Genomic DNA, 12,132 nt, shown 5'->3' on the forward strand with positions numbered 1-12,132 from the left:
TAATGTCTTAGGCTCATAGGATGGAGAGAGTGGGGTATTGTATAATCCTAACACCCAGCAATAAGAGTCATGGCTTGAATGAACACCCTCAGCCTCATTATTGCTGTTTCTTTCATCAGGGCCACGGTAATCAGTCATAGGGTAAAGCAGTGCTGGTTCCAGAAGCCTTCTCTGGGCCTGGCCAAAACAGATGCCAAGACCGCTCGAAATGCGTCAAGGGCAGCCAGCGTTATGTTTTTAGCAAGGGTCGGTCATAACTCAAGTGGGGATGTGTCGTTCTCAAAGACAACAACAGTTTAAAGGCTGTCACAGATCACGGGCGGCCTCTCAAGTCAAAGAGTCTTGGATATTGATGGCTAAAAATGGACTTGAACTAAACACTCCCACCTCCCAATAAGGATCATGGCTCAAAGAAATGAAACTCCTCTCAACTCTGGCAAGGGCCCAACGTTGAACAAGCAAACCCCTCATCCGTCCCACCCTCTCCACAAGAAAGACTTCACCCTGCCAATCGGCAGCCCACTGGTGATCCCCGAGTTTCCAGTCGTAGCGTCAAGGCGTCAAGCAATGGGGATCAAAGCTCGGAGTCGACGACCGAGCTGCGAGGCATGGCGCTAGGTGGCAAGCCGGAAGCCTTGGGCACTTTCTTCGCCACTTCTGAACGAGGAACCAGTCCATGTTGATTCATGACTATTATCCCTGTCAAGAGGGACGAGTGGCAATATCGAAGAGCCTTTTCGAGCTCGACACTGTCGCCATCGGGTAGGAGCGTATATTTAGCCCTGTCCATGATCTTTGGCTTCTCCTTATCCTTGGGCGTCTCCGGCAGACTGTCCTTGAATTCGCAAAGTGCCTTTTCCGCTCCGGTGATCGTGCCATGGACCCATGCCTCGAGTTCGGGGTGGTCATAGAATGAACACGGCATCGCTTTGTAACAGTACCAGGAGTACTCGATATCTTTCTCTACCTGTCTGATAATCTCGCAAAACGGAGTAAAGTCAAGGTCGTGGATTTCGGTGGCAACATCAATCACCGCTTTTCCCGCAACGAGGGCGCCTTCGATCAAGATCGGGATGGCGATAGCCTCAGCCATGTTGATTAGCGTCGATAGAGGGAGAGGAGTGCTCTAGGAGTGCGAGATAACCCAGTTGTGTGGCAAGACACAAGAGATATTTCAGTTGAGAAATGGGTGGATGAACTTGCGAGAGGAGGTCTGGTATGGGTCGTATGTGATGTCGGGTGACCAAGTGAGTGATCCTGGAGAAATGCCAGAGTTAAATAGTTGAGAGGAGTTGAGAGGCTTGGAGCTCAGGAGCTTCGAGCAAGTTTTGGATGTTTCGGTCATCCAGGCATGACTCTAGCCGTCAAGTGAAAGAGGCCATGGTCAACACCAGGGAGCGCACCGTCTCGCGCAAGGGTCGAACGTGGACGCTGATTTGGGAATGACCGGTACAGCCCCAGAATCCTACTGGGCCGGATGTAAGTCCAATGATGGAGAAACATCAGATCTATCAATTCCCCATGTAGCTACATCCCCGTGTCCATCTCCACAAGAGTAGACTAGGCAGCGATCTCAGCCTCTTCTTCAACATGAGTAAGGCCCGTAGAGAATGGAACCAATCCAACGTCCTTGTCCTTGAGGCGGAAATTGACGGGCTCGCTCAGCTTCTTGGACTTAGAGGCATCAACTGCATTTGGGTCAGCGGATGGGCTTCTTTGACAACGTGTCTCCGGGGGTCTTCTCACAGAACTGAAAGCTCGCGTGAGCCGGTCCAATCTTGGCCTCGATCACGAATTTGACCTTGACGAAGGAATCTCGGATATGCATCTCCGCCATTGCCTTGTGGAAGAGGCCCTTTGGTCCTCGAGGTCGCTCGATGGCGCTTTCATCGACACGAGAGAGGTGCACTCGCATCGAACCAAGCGTTTGACTTCCGCCTTTTGAGTATGTCAGTACCAGCAAGGGACAGGTCTGGGGATCGGTACTCGCCTTTCTTGAACGGGGAGGGATTATCCCCCTGGCTTGTCATAATCTCCACATTGACAATCCGATCCTGAGAAGGAGTTTTTTCCGGAAAGTCAGCATACCTCACGTAGTCAATGGCCTTACCATTGTCGATCATTGTGTCCTAATGTGATGTCAGTAGAGGAACTCTCGCTTCAAAGTCTCTGCGCATCACCTTTGTAAGGAACCAATCAACAAACTGGTAGAGTTCCTTCCCTGTCGCGGAGTCCTTGGTTTTGGGGAGATCCTTCTTCTTGGCCCACTTCAGGATCGGCTTCCACTTTGCCTCGACCCATCTGCTGTCGGGAACTCCGCAGAGGACCCCAAAGGCCGCCCTGCACGGGAACTGTGGGAAGAGGTCGGGACCTCGTAGGGCATGGTGGACCAGACCACGACAAACCGCTAGTCGTGGATCGTCGGAGGTGACAACTTAAGTCACCTTGTGCTCCTCGCGACCGAAATTCGCGCACACCTTTTCGATCTCCTGCTTGACATAGGCGGAGCTTCCCAGGCCCCCAGAGAGTAGGACGTAATCCTAGGAAAGTCAGCCCAGTCGGCAGCACAAGTGAGACAGCCTTATAGACTTACAATGTGATTCCTAGAATCTCTGTGCCCCTTCAGCCAACTTGCTGATCTCACGATGTGCTGTTTCAACAATCGCACCTGAGTGTCGAAGAGCCCCTTCATGTCGAGTCTACCAACATGAGCAACGCTAGGATCTCGGCCGCTCTTCATGGATCACCTACCTGTCGAAAACAAACTTCTCATGTTGTAATGGACCTTCCAGGTCGCCCATGTAGTCCGAGAGGGGGAACGGAGGAATCGGATCTTGGGAGACGCCGAACTCGTGCTTCGCACCTTGGAATGCGGGGCTTCTCCGCATGTTCCATGCAATATAATCGACCGTGGGACTTGAGCCTGGGTGGAGGGGCTGGAGTGCCTCTTTAGCTTTGTCCTCAAATCCTTCGTCGGTGTAAACGGATCCGATGGCGTTTCCTGTCAGGACATCTGGTTAGCAGACCGTCTCCAGTCGGGCAAGTGTAAGACATACCAGATGCAGGCTGCAGTTCAACAGCATAGCGTTGCCCACTCTGGTCCTGCTGGACCTCCAACAAGCAAAAGTCCTATAGCTTGTTAGCCTGGATACGCGCAGGAGAAAGGGTAACTTGCTCCTGTTCCACCGCCGGCATCAACAACCAAGACCACTTGACCAGGCTACGACCCTGTCATCAGCAACATCTCGCTGGGGATACGTGGACCTGCCTATCTCAAACCTGAAAGTGGCTTCGTCGCAGCAAAGCTGGAATGCAGCGACAGCTTGGGGCTCGGTCAAGCCAATATCCAGGCTGTGGCCGCAAGGACTGTCAAACCCCGCGGCGGAGGCAAAATCTCGAAAGGCCTCAACGGTAGGTGCGTCCCAGGTGGCTGGGACGCTGAAAAGAAAACGAAGTCTTGCCTCTTCCCAAGGTGTCTTGCCCAGCATCTCGGAGGCATAACGACCTGAAATCTCTTCATGGAGCTTTTCCATAAAGCTGGCGTACGGTCGTCGCGCTTTGTCAACTCCCTCCAGGCCTTTGTCCAGGTCAAGCTTAAACCACTCACGTACTGATACGTCAGTACTCTGGCGGTCAGGAGCTTTGAGCCCCCAGCCGACCACCTCTTGGTCGCGATAGAATAGTCTGGTTGGAGTCAACCATATCCGGGGTTTCATCCCAGAGCAAGAACTTAATTTCGCCGGTTCCTCTCTTGCTCCAGGCGACACCAGTGCCTGTGACGTTAGCGTACCTCCGACCTGAGGGGGCTGGGCAGCTGGATAGGGGACATACCGCTGGCACCAATGTCGATGCCGATGATCACCTCGGCCGACATACTGAAACATTAACCCAGAGTTTGGTATGAGGGTCTGGGTAGCGTCGAGGAAAACTTGGAGGAACGAAAGCAGCAAAGCAAAGCGACAGGGGAAAAACGACATTTATTATGGGATGCCGATCCTGCCCTCAGGCACACTTCACCTACAAGCCCGAAAAAAAAGACATCCATTATCAAACGGTGAAGGAGGTACGTAGCCGTGCCGTCCGGCTGCCCGTTGCCGCCGGGTGCCAAATCGACCAACCGCGTTTCCTAATCAGGAAGAGCCAGGGGAGGCGCACTAGGAGGTGGCCACAACGAACAACAATACAAATGAATAGAGGAAACATGCAAGCCACAACGTTGATGGGTGTTGGCCTTCTCTCTTGGCACACACCAGCCGTCACCCCATGGGTAGCAGGGTGGATGCGAGATGCTGCCCAATTACTTAAACCCACTTTCCCTCTCCCAGGTGCCGGGAGCCCATCCCCTCCCATGGCATCTTCTACTGAATCCTGCTCTTCCCAGAGTCTCACCATGGCCCAGGCCATCGGGGTCGGGGTCGTCGCTGGCTTCGTTGGGGCCGTGGCTCTTGTCGTGGCTGCCCTGTACTTGTTCAGTCACGGTCGCCTTTCTGGAGGAGTCACTGGTACGGAAGCGCACATCCCTTCTCAGGCATCTACCCCCGACTCTCCAGACCACGGCAACGAGCTGAGCTCCCCGCCTCCAGTACCCCGGACTGGATGGGACATCATCGTCGAGAATAAGTGGAACGACGTCTCGACTCGCCCTGATACCTTGTGCGGCCCCGTGGCAATCTCAAAGAATGTTGGCTTTGAGTATTCCATCGAAACCTTCGTGTCCAACTGCATCGGCAGCGTCAGGGACCCTCTTGACAAAGAGAAGCCTGTCCAAGAGTCCATCTTTGACGAGAACCAACTCATCCAGCTTGCAGGGGAGCCTGCCAATGGCGCTTCCTGGTCCGGATTCATTTCGAACCCCGACACTCGCGCTCTGGCCATTCTTTGTTTCTTTTCGCGAGTCCTATACAGACGCATGAACCCGTTCGAGGATATTGAGAAATGCTTGCTGGCCCCCGAGATCACCGCCTGCTACCGCATCATGACTGCGCACCCCGGTGGCAACCGGCATGGAAGTGAGTGTAGCCGCCCGTGATGTCTGTCTAAAACCCAAGACTAATTGGCGCAGGGGCTGATATGCTTGGGGAGTGGCGACAACTCGTCTACGCCGTCAACAAGGGCCCGTACAATATCAGACCTCCCCGCTCAACAAGCTTTTGGAGGGACGACGTGAGAGCGGAGAGGACACATGCCATGGTGCCCCCCATTGTCGAGGCCCTAAAACTGAACGATTTGAAGGCGGATGAGTATCCCATTGATGCAGTGGAGGCCCTCAAGCCCATATTTGAGCAGGCGGCAAACTCTACCGTAATCCTCTTCGGCCAGCCGTGCGTGTGGGAAGCTATATGGGAGTCGGACACGCCGGGCATCTTTGTGTTCCCTGAGATCCGCTTCATGTGGCACGACATGCTCAAGAATTCGAGACCGGCCAAAATGGATTTCAGACGGCTGTGAAGGTAGAGGCGACGGCTGGAGAGTGTACAAGGGAGTCACAGATGTAATTAATGGTAGATAGCGATGTATGGATGCCACAGGTACAGATTGCACAGGGACCACTGTCTTTATGGGATTAGTTTGTTACGTATTGATAACCGTATCCTTTGCTATTGTGGTCGATGGCCACTTTCCAACGTGTCACCAACACCGATACCAACCTGGAACGCATGGGGGATGCTTCGCGGTGCGTACTCAACCGGTTTACATACTCATGGAAATGGCTGTGTGATGTAGGCTGTCACGGTGATTATATACCAAATTAGACGCATCTGTTCTCAACAACCCCTCAGGGCGCTGTGGCGGAGTGGTCTAACGCGTTAGACTGTGAGTAGTGACGCTCAAAATCAAAGGAATCCTCCACTAACATAACTAGTGAAATCTAATTCCTTCGGGAGCATCGGTTCGAACCCGATCGGCGTCGCTTTCTTTTTGCATTTTTTTGCACTTTTTTTTTCAATTGTCATTCTCATTCTTTTCCCATGTCCTTCTCTTTCGCATGCTTTCTTCCTCTTCACCCAGCTCTTTTATCCGGTCGGTGCCCTGTGGAGCTGGGGAGCCCAAGATACCCTGCCATCAACTTCCCACCGTACCTACAGGGCAACGTCCTTCCATCAATCCCATGGTCATACCATGGACGAATGGCCAGGCTTGGACCATCAGGTCTGTCACTGCCCTTTGTCCGTCACAGTAGCTTTGCAATTGCCCCCGCATTGCGGACCATTGCCGGTCCGAGAAGCTTGAATAGCCGAGCAGAGAGAAATTGCGGGGGTGGATCTCGTTCGCATGAGAGAGGGCAGTCCAGCTCTCCAAGACCATCTAATTACTTGTTCTTGTTCCTGATTGTGACGATACTTGCTTTCTGCCCCCATTTACTCATACTCCCAGTCAATAACCGCGTGGGGGCTCGGCTTAGCTACTACTGTACCCCCATTGCGTGTGTGTGCCGAGCCTCGGCTTCCACCACAGTCCACAGACTGCCCAGAGCTCTCTGCATCGCTGGCTTTGCTTGGCCAGGCAAATAATAATGTCGGACCCCAGGGCCAGGGCTCCCTTTTGCCAGTCAGAGGCCCTATTCTCGAGCTATCCCTTTCTGGCCCTCGACGACCTGTCTGGTCTCCCTGAGCAGGATGTCCAGTTCCTCGAGCTCAACGGGTGCTTCCACCTGCCCCTGCGTCCCATCCAGGAAGAGTTTGTTCACCAGTACTTTTTGTATATCCATCCCTGCTATCCCTTGATGGATGAAGGAGAGTTCTGGTCCATGTATCTGGATCGAGACCGTCGTCGTGGAAAGGAAAAGACCATGTCGCTTCTCCTGCTCCAGGCCATGCTGTTTGCAAGTTCTGCCGTAAGATTGACCTGCTACCACTGTCCTCTCCACTCACTGACATCCCGCAGTTTGTATCGCCTGCTGTTCTCAAGAATGCTGGATACTCAGGAGTAAAGGTTGCTCGAGGTATCTTTTACCGACGAGCCAAGGTGGGTGGTCTTCAACCTGCCGTATTCATCACTTCTAACAATGTACCAAGCTTCTCTTCGATTTTGGTGTAGAGAGCGACCCCTTCACAAAAGCCCAGGCCGCTTTACTCTTGACCTTTCAGTTCTCAGCCGCTGAGCCGCACGCCGGGAGCCTCTGGCTGAGCACGGGGATACAGAATGCGATCGTCGCTCAGACGCACACCTTTCAAGCCCCCGGATCGAGCACCGCCCTCAAGAGGCGCAACAAGAGGCTCTGGTGGTCTCTCTACTGGAGGGATAGAGTGTTGACCTTGGGACTGCGGAAACCCCTGCAGATAACCCCTTCCAGCTTCAACGTCCAGCTCGACCTCCTCACCCAAGATGATATGATAGATGAGGCTCACCAGTCCTTTGTCTATGATCCCAAGACCAAGCGACACCTAACGGATATCCTGACATTCCAATGTCGTCTGGGAATTCTCCTGACTGAAGTGCTCGCCCTCACCTACGGCCCGAGCTCTTTTGATCCCACTTACTCCCTCGACCACTTTGAGGCTACGCTTTCACAGATGAGGACTGCAAGAGCTCGGCTAGCCCGGTGGAAGGAGGATGCCGAGGCTGCATTTTACGTCTTTCTCGGCGATGGCCACACTCATCGGTCCCTGACCCTATTTTCAAGTTTGATTTACATCTATGCCTAGTAGGTCAGCCATGGCGTTTGTGTTACTAGTCTGACTCCAAACAGTGCCGCTCAAATCGCACTGGGAAACCACGAGGCTTTGATTATCGAACGGATGCAGAAAGGTGTGACACTCCTCGATGATTCGGCCCTGAGGAGTATCGGGGAGGAACTAAGCCATGCGACGACCGAGACGACGAGGTTAGTCAGGCTCATTGTCAAACAGGGCCTGACACAGCATCTCCCCATATCTGTGTATGTGAATCCATACTTTCAGCCAACCACAAGTTTCCTAACTTTGCCTATAGCATCGCATATATTGCTTTCCCTCTCATGCTCAGCTCATTGGACGACAAGATATCCTCAGACGACGCACAGACTGAATCTGACCGGTCCCTTACGAAGTATCATGCACAAGCAATGCACCTATGCAGCAAGCGATTTGAAGGAGCAGAGGACATAAGCAGAATGATTTCTCAGATTCTGCACTCAGCGCCGATACAGCTACCGATCCGGTTTGTCCAGCCTAGACCGAGCAATCAAGCAAAGGGGCCAAATGGAAACAGCCCAGGACTTGGAAGCTCTGGCTCCAAAAAGATGGGGAGACGCTGGGATGAAATTTTTGTCACACGTCTTTATATGCGTCTCCGCTTGTCTCTCGACTATGCCCTCGTCACCGGCAAGCCACCCACCGAGGCGGATCTTCCGGCTTACATCCTTCAGGGGGCAACGAAACGGTTGACCCTCGGGCCTGTTCACAGCCTGTCCTCAGCCATGCTGGGCACATCACCGGGTTCTTCAGCGGGGTCTGTTGACAGCAACCACAGAGTTGTCGAATTGGACGACAAATCACAGGACGGTGAGGTAGATACAGATATGGCCGGTGCTCAGCAGGATTCTCCGATGCCAGATGCTCAAACCGCCGTCCAAGCTGGGGAGAGGGCGAGAATACTTCGAAACTCATGGGAATATGATCCGATCTGGGCGGCAAACCTGTTTGACGAAATGAATGATGTACTCTGGAGTTGATGCGGATTAGTGGATGAGAATTGCGGTCTGAATGAACTGCCTTCTTTGTATGTAATACCATTTGTGTTGACCTATTGTTATAGACTATTATACCGCTCCCTAGCTGACAAAAAATCAAACTAGACAGAAATATGCCATTGCGCCTACTTGAATTCCCTAACCTCCGGCACGTCAACGATGCCGGGCCACTAGTCAGCTAATATTGAGCTCACCAACAAGCGCAACCACCGAGGCGAATCCAGCATCAGCAGTCGGCTTGATGGAGAGGACACCACTGCCCGAATCCCACTCGGCAAAGTGAGCGGCTCCTTCAGTCGCCTGCTCCGGGTTCCCATCCGGCGTGGCTGGGATGCCTAGCACTCGCACGATGCCGCCCGCCTCTTTGGCCTGGTCGTACTTTTCATCGATCTGCCTCGCCAGCGTGGCGTCTAGGACGTGGACCTTGAAGCCGAGATTACGCACAACGACTAGGTAGTCTGGGAAGGCGAGGTTGCGCGACTCTTGCGAGGCGTTGCTCTTGAGCTGATATCGTCGTCCAGGGCTGGGAACGTTCCTGCGAGGTGTAAGAGAATTATCAAGGAGCTTGGATGGGATAAGACTCACCATTGGCCAGCACGGATAGCAACAGTTTGGATCTCGTCGTATGAGAATTGAACATCGAGGCCAATCTCTGCATCTACACCCTCATGAGAAACACCAACTTCCTCAGAGCTCCCCTCGGCAGTTGAAAACGAAATCCAAGGGCCATAAGAGAAGCCGTCTGTGGCCGCATGTCCAAAGTCGGACTCGCTGACGGCTTGCCCGTCCGAGACGTCGATGCGCGTCGAAGAATCTCCGTCACCGACGCCGTTGAGCCAGTGCTCGATCTGGTATGTGTACTCGTACGAGTTGAACTCGGGAACATATGTGATGGCGTGCGGTGTGCGATCTTTATTCAGAAGACCTCGAACTATTTCGGGAGAGGCGTGGCAGGCCGGCATGGTGATGCTGCATCGTCGTGAGTGTGATATAGACGTGCAAGAGGTGGAAAGCTTACCCCGGGACTGAGTTACCTCCGACCAAAGCCTGGACAATCTGATTAAAATCCTTGGCCAACATACTGGCTACAGGCCCGCCGATCTGGCCAAGGGCAGCTTGATAGGCGGCGGCGGCGGCCTCGACCATCTGCTTAGCAGCTGCATATGCAGGGGCGTTGGACGGCCACCACTGGGAAAAGTCCATCTCGCCCGTCATGCCGTAGCCTTCCTGTTGTTCGAAATCGTCTAGAGCTCGGTCGCGCTCGGTGAGAGCCTTGTCGAGGGCGGCGGTAAAGTCTTTGCCTGCCATTTCTATCCGGGCTTGCATGGCTGGGTTGTCATCGCCCTATGGTCTGTAAGAAGGGGACTACATTTGTAATAATTGATCAACCTACGACTTTGACTGATAAAAGATACCTAGGTGCATTGCATAAGCCTCATCCATACACAGCTGCCGCCAGAGAGTGTCACTTACTCAAGCAGGCAATGAACATATGTCTTGTGGTGCGAAGGGTCAAAGAATAGATCATTGGTCTGCAAGAGATTGTTAATAATGGCATTGATGCCATAGTTGGTGTACGAAGGGTCGATCGTCTGCGATGCGACCGGCGCCTTCTGGGCCTGCTTGGTGAAGAACAAGGCTGGCTTGTGTCCAGGGAGGCCACCAACGGCGTTCTGCACCACCTTGCAGTACGCCAGCCAGAGCTGCTTATCAACGTCACTGACAGACATGATGGCGGACAAATATCGAAGCGAGAGTGTGTAAAAAGGTCAAATTGGTGGCAGATCTTGACGAGACAGCTCCACCGGCGATACTTGTATATATATACCTCCCTACTCTCCGAGTCCTGTTGCCCCCCAACCGCCTCTCAATCGCTGACTCGGTTGCCAATTCTAGAGCCCCCCCGGCCCAGGAGGGGATTGAGTTTCGGGAGGTCATTGTGATAGCGCCAAACTCTGAGACAGGCTGAGCCCGGCTATGCCGTTCTCGACGCGTTTGCCCAGCCTGTGGCTGATAGCTGCATCGCGCCCGAGCGCTCGGAAGAGGACAAAGCTCCCGGGCGCGAACGACGAGGTCGCGGCCGTTGATCGGCTTTGGAATCTCTTTCCGAGTTTCATCTGTGATTCATCATTCCCCCATCCGTTGCCGAGAGGTTTCGGAAGAGACACTCATTGCCTGGTATTTGCATTAGCACCCACGAGCTATTGAGAGACGATCAAAAAAAGAGGTCAAAGAGCAAGAACCCTCGCCAAATTCCCGCAGAGGTGCACCTGGCGCAGACCCTGGCAAGCCATTGGTCCAAGACAAAGCGTCGCTCAACAAAAAACACTTTGGCATTGGAGGCTGAGCCTACGTCAACCTTTTCAGCCAAGCCAGTGCCACCATTCCGCACCGGGAGCGCTCCCCGCAGCCGAGCCTGTCACTATTTTGACAGGCTGGTCCGCGTCGCTTAATAGCTAGCGGTCCGTGAGCGGCTGAAGCTGGACGTCACATGCAGGAACACGAAACCTTGGGAATGGTCTATGGGGGCTGGATGGTGATCATGGCGCTACGCTTTGAGGGAACAATACCAATGTCGATATCGAGGACGTCTAGATGATTATTGTCTACCCGAAGCAGAGACGAGAGTTTCTCTGGTCTTGGCAAGAGTTTTCTATTCATAAATAGTAGCTTGGCGCATACTCTTCATCTCTCCTTTTCCTGAACTCTATACTGCAAAAGCACATCAATAGCATCTATCTCAAATAACAGCGCCACCCCGGCACCCTCCCAAGGCTTCCAACGATAACGCCAGTTCGGCAGTTCCAGACTCCCACACCCCTACCCGTGGAACAACCTGAGCGCCACCCACCTGATTAATCATCAGATAAAAAATCCCAAGGATCTGGGATTCCTCTAACCGAAGTGACAACTACCCGGAAATGGTTTGAGCCCGCAAGCCTAGCGTGGCGATAAGATTTCTCGGGACGAATCGAAGAACTCTGGCCCACCACATTCGCAATGCCCCCCTCGGGTCAGGCCTATCGCAGTTTAGCTTCTTCTAGAGCTGTGGAGGAAGACGTGTTGAGTTCTCTGAGGAAGAAGTCAAATCGTGTTGCCAAGTTTAGGCGTCTCGTTCGGTTCTTGGATCTGGTGTGCAGCTGTTACGAAAGAACATGCTACAGAGAGTTGATCTGAGTTAATGGCATGTCGCCGTTGGCTGCCAAAAACCCGCATTATATGTTCAAACGAATTGATCGTTTTGGTTTTTCTAAGCCTCGGCCAGATGGTCGAGTCATCTGTAGTTGGTGATTCTCTGGTACGGATCAACGTGTCGTCATTGCCACCTCCATCAAGATATCATCGAACGTTGCAAGTGTAATATTCAACGGAGTGGGTTCAAAATACATCCGACAGATATCATGCTTGATAGGCTTTGATAAATTCAGGGGGTGGCTTCAGTAGACCAAAGTTGCAGGAGA

The 12,132-nt window shown here is 53.0% G+C and overlaps 4 protein-coding genes across 4 annotated transcripts; 2 read left to right on the forward strand and 2 right to left on the reverse strand.

Annotated features, from left to right (window-relative positions):
- Window positions 1–1,560: 1,560 nt before the first annotated feature.
- On the reverse strand, window positions 1,561–3,874 carry NCS57_01256700 (uncharacterized protein; the record flags this gene model as incomplete). The annotated part of the gene is made up of 11 exons (XM_053062238.1): window positions 1,561–1,688; window positions 1,747–1,931; window positions 2,089–2,129; window positions 2,181–2,351; window positions 2,445–2,540; window positions 2,594–2,699; window positions 2,752–3,001; window positions 3,057–3,129; window positions 3,228–3,610; window positions 3,660–3,773; window positions 3,832–3,874. The coding sequence occupies 11 exons, from the start codon at window positions 3,872–3,874 to the stop codon at window positions 1,561–1,563; spliced, it is 1,590 nt and encodes a 529-aa protein (XP_052908766.1).
- Window positions 3,875–4,390: 516 nt separating this feature from the next.
- Window positions 4,391–5,448, forward strand: NCS57_01256800 (uncharacterized protein; the record flags this gene model as incomplete). Its single annotated transcript, XM_053062239.1, has 2 exons — window positions 4,391–5,009; window positions 5,063–5,448. The coding sequence occupies 2 exons, from the start codon at window positions 4,391–4,393 to the stop codon at window positions 5,446–5,448; spliced, it is 1,005 nt and encodes a 334-aa protein (XP_052908767.1).
- A 1,066-nt stretch (window positions 5,449–6,514) lies between these two features.
- On the forward strand, window positions 6,515–8,653 carry NCS57_01256900 (Fungal-trans domain-containing protein; the record flags this gene model as incomplete). Its single annotated transcript, XM_053062240.1, has 5 exons — window positions 6,515–6,835; window positions 6,886–6,966; window positions 7,017–7,645; window positions 7,691–7,879; window positions 7,933–8,653. The coding sequence occupies 5 exons, from the start codon at window positions 6,515–6,517 to the stop codon at window positions 8,651–8,653; spliced, it is 1,941 nt and encodes a 646-aa protein (XP_052908768.1).
- Window positions 8,654–8,845: 192 nt separating this feature from the next.
- Window positions 8,846–10,401, reverse strand: NCS57_01257000 (uncharacterized protein; the record flags this gene model as incomplete). The annotated part of the gene is made up of 5 exons (XM_053062241.1): window positions 8,846–9,206; window positions 9,257–9,640; window positions 9,690–10,015; window positions 10,065–10,086; window positions 10,145–10,401. The coding sequence occupies 5 exons, from the start codon at window positions 10,399–10,401 to the stop codon at window positions 8,846–8,848; spliced, it is 1,350 nt and encodes a 449-aa protein (XP_052908769.1).
- Window positions 10,402–12,132: the final 1,731 nt, after the last annotated feature.

This window comes from Fusarium keratoplasticum, chromosome 10, assembly GCF_025433545.1.
Source record: "Fusarium keratoplasticum isolate Fu6.1 chromosome 10, whole genome shotgun sequence".
Classification (NCBI taxonomy): domain Eukaryota; kingdom Fungi; phylum Ascomycota; class Sordariomycetes; order Hypocreales; family Nectriaceae; genus Fusarium; species Fusarium keratoplasticum.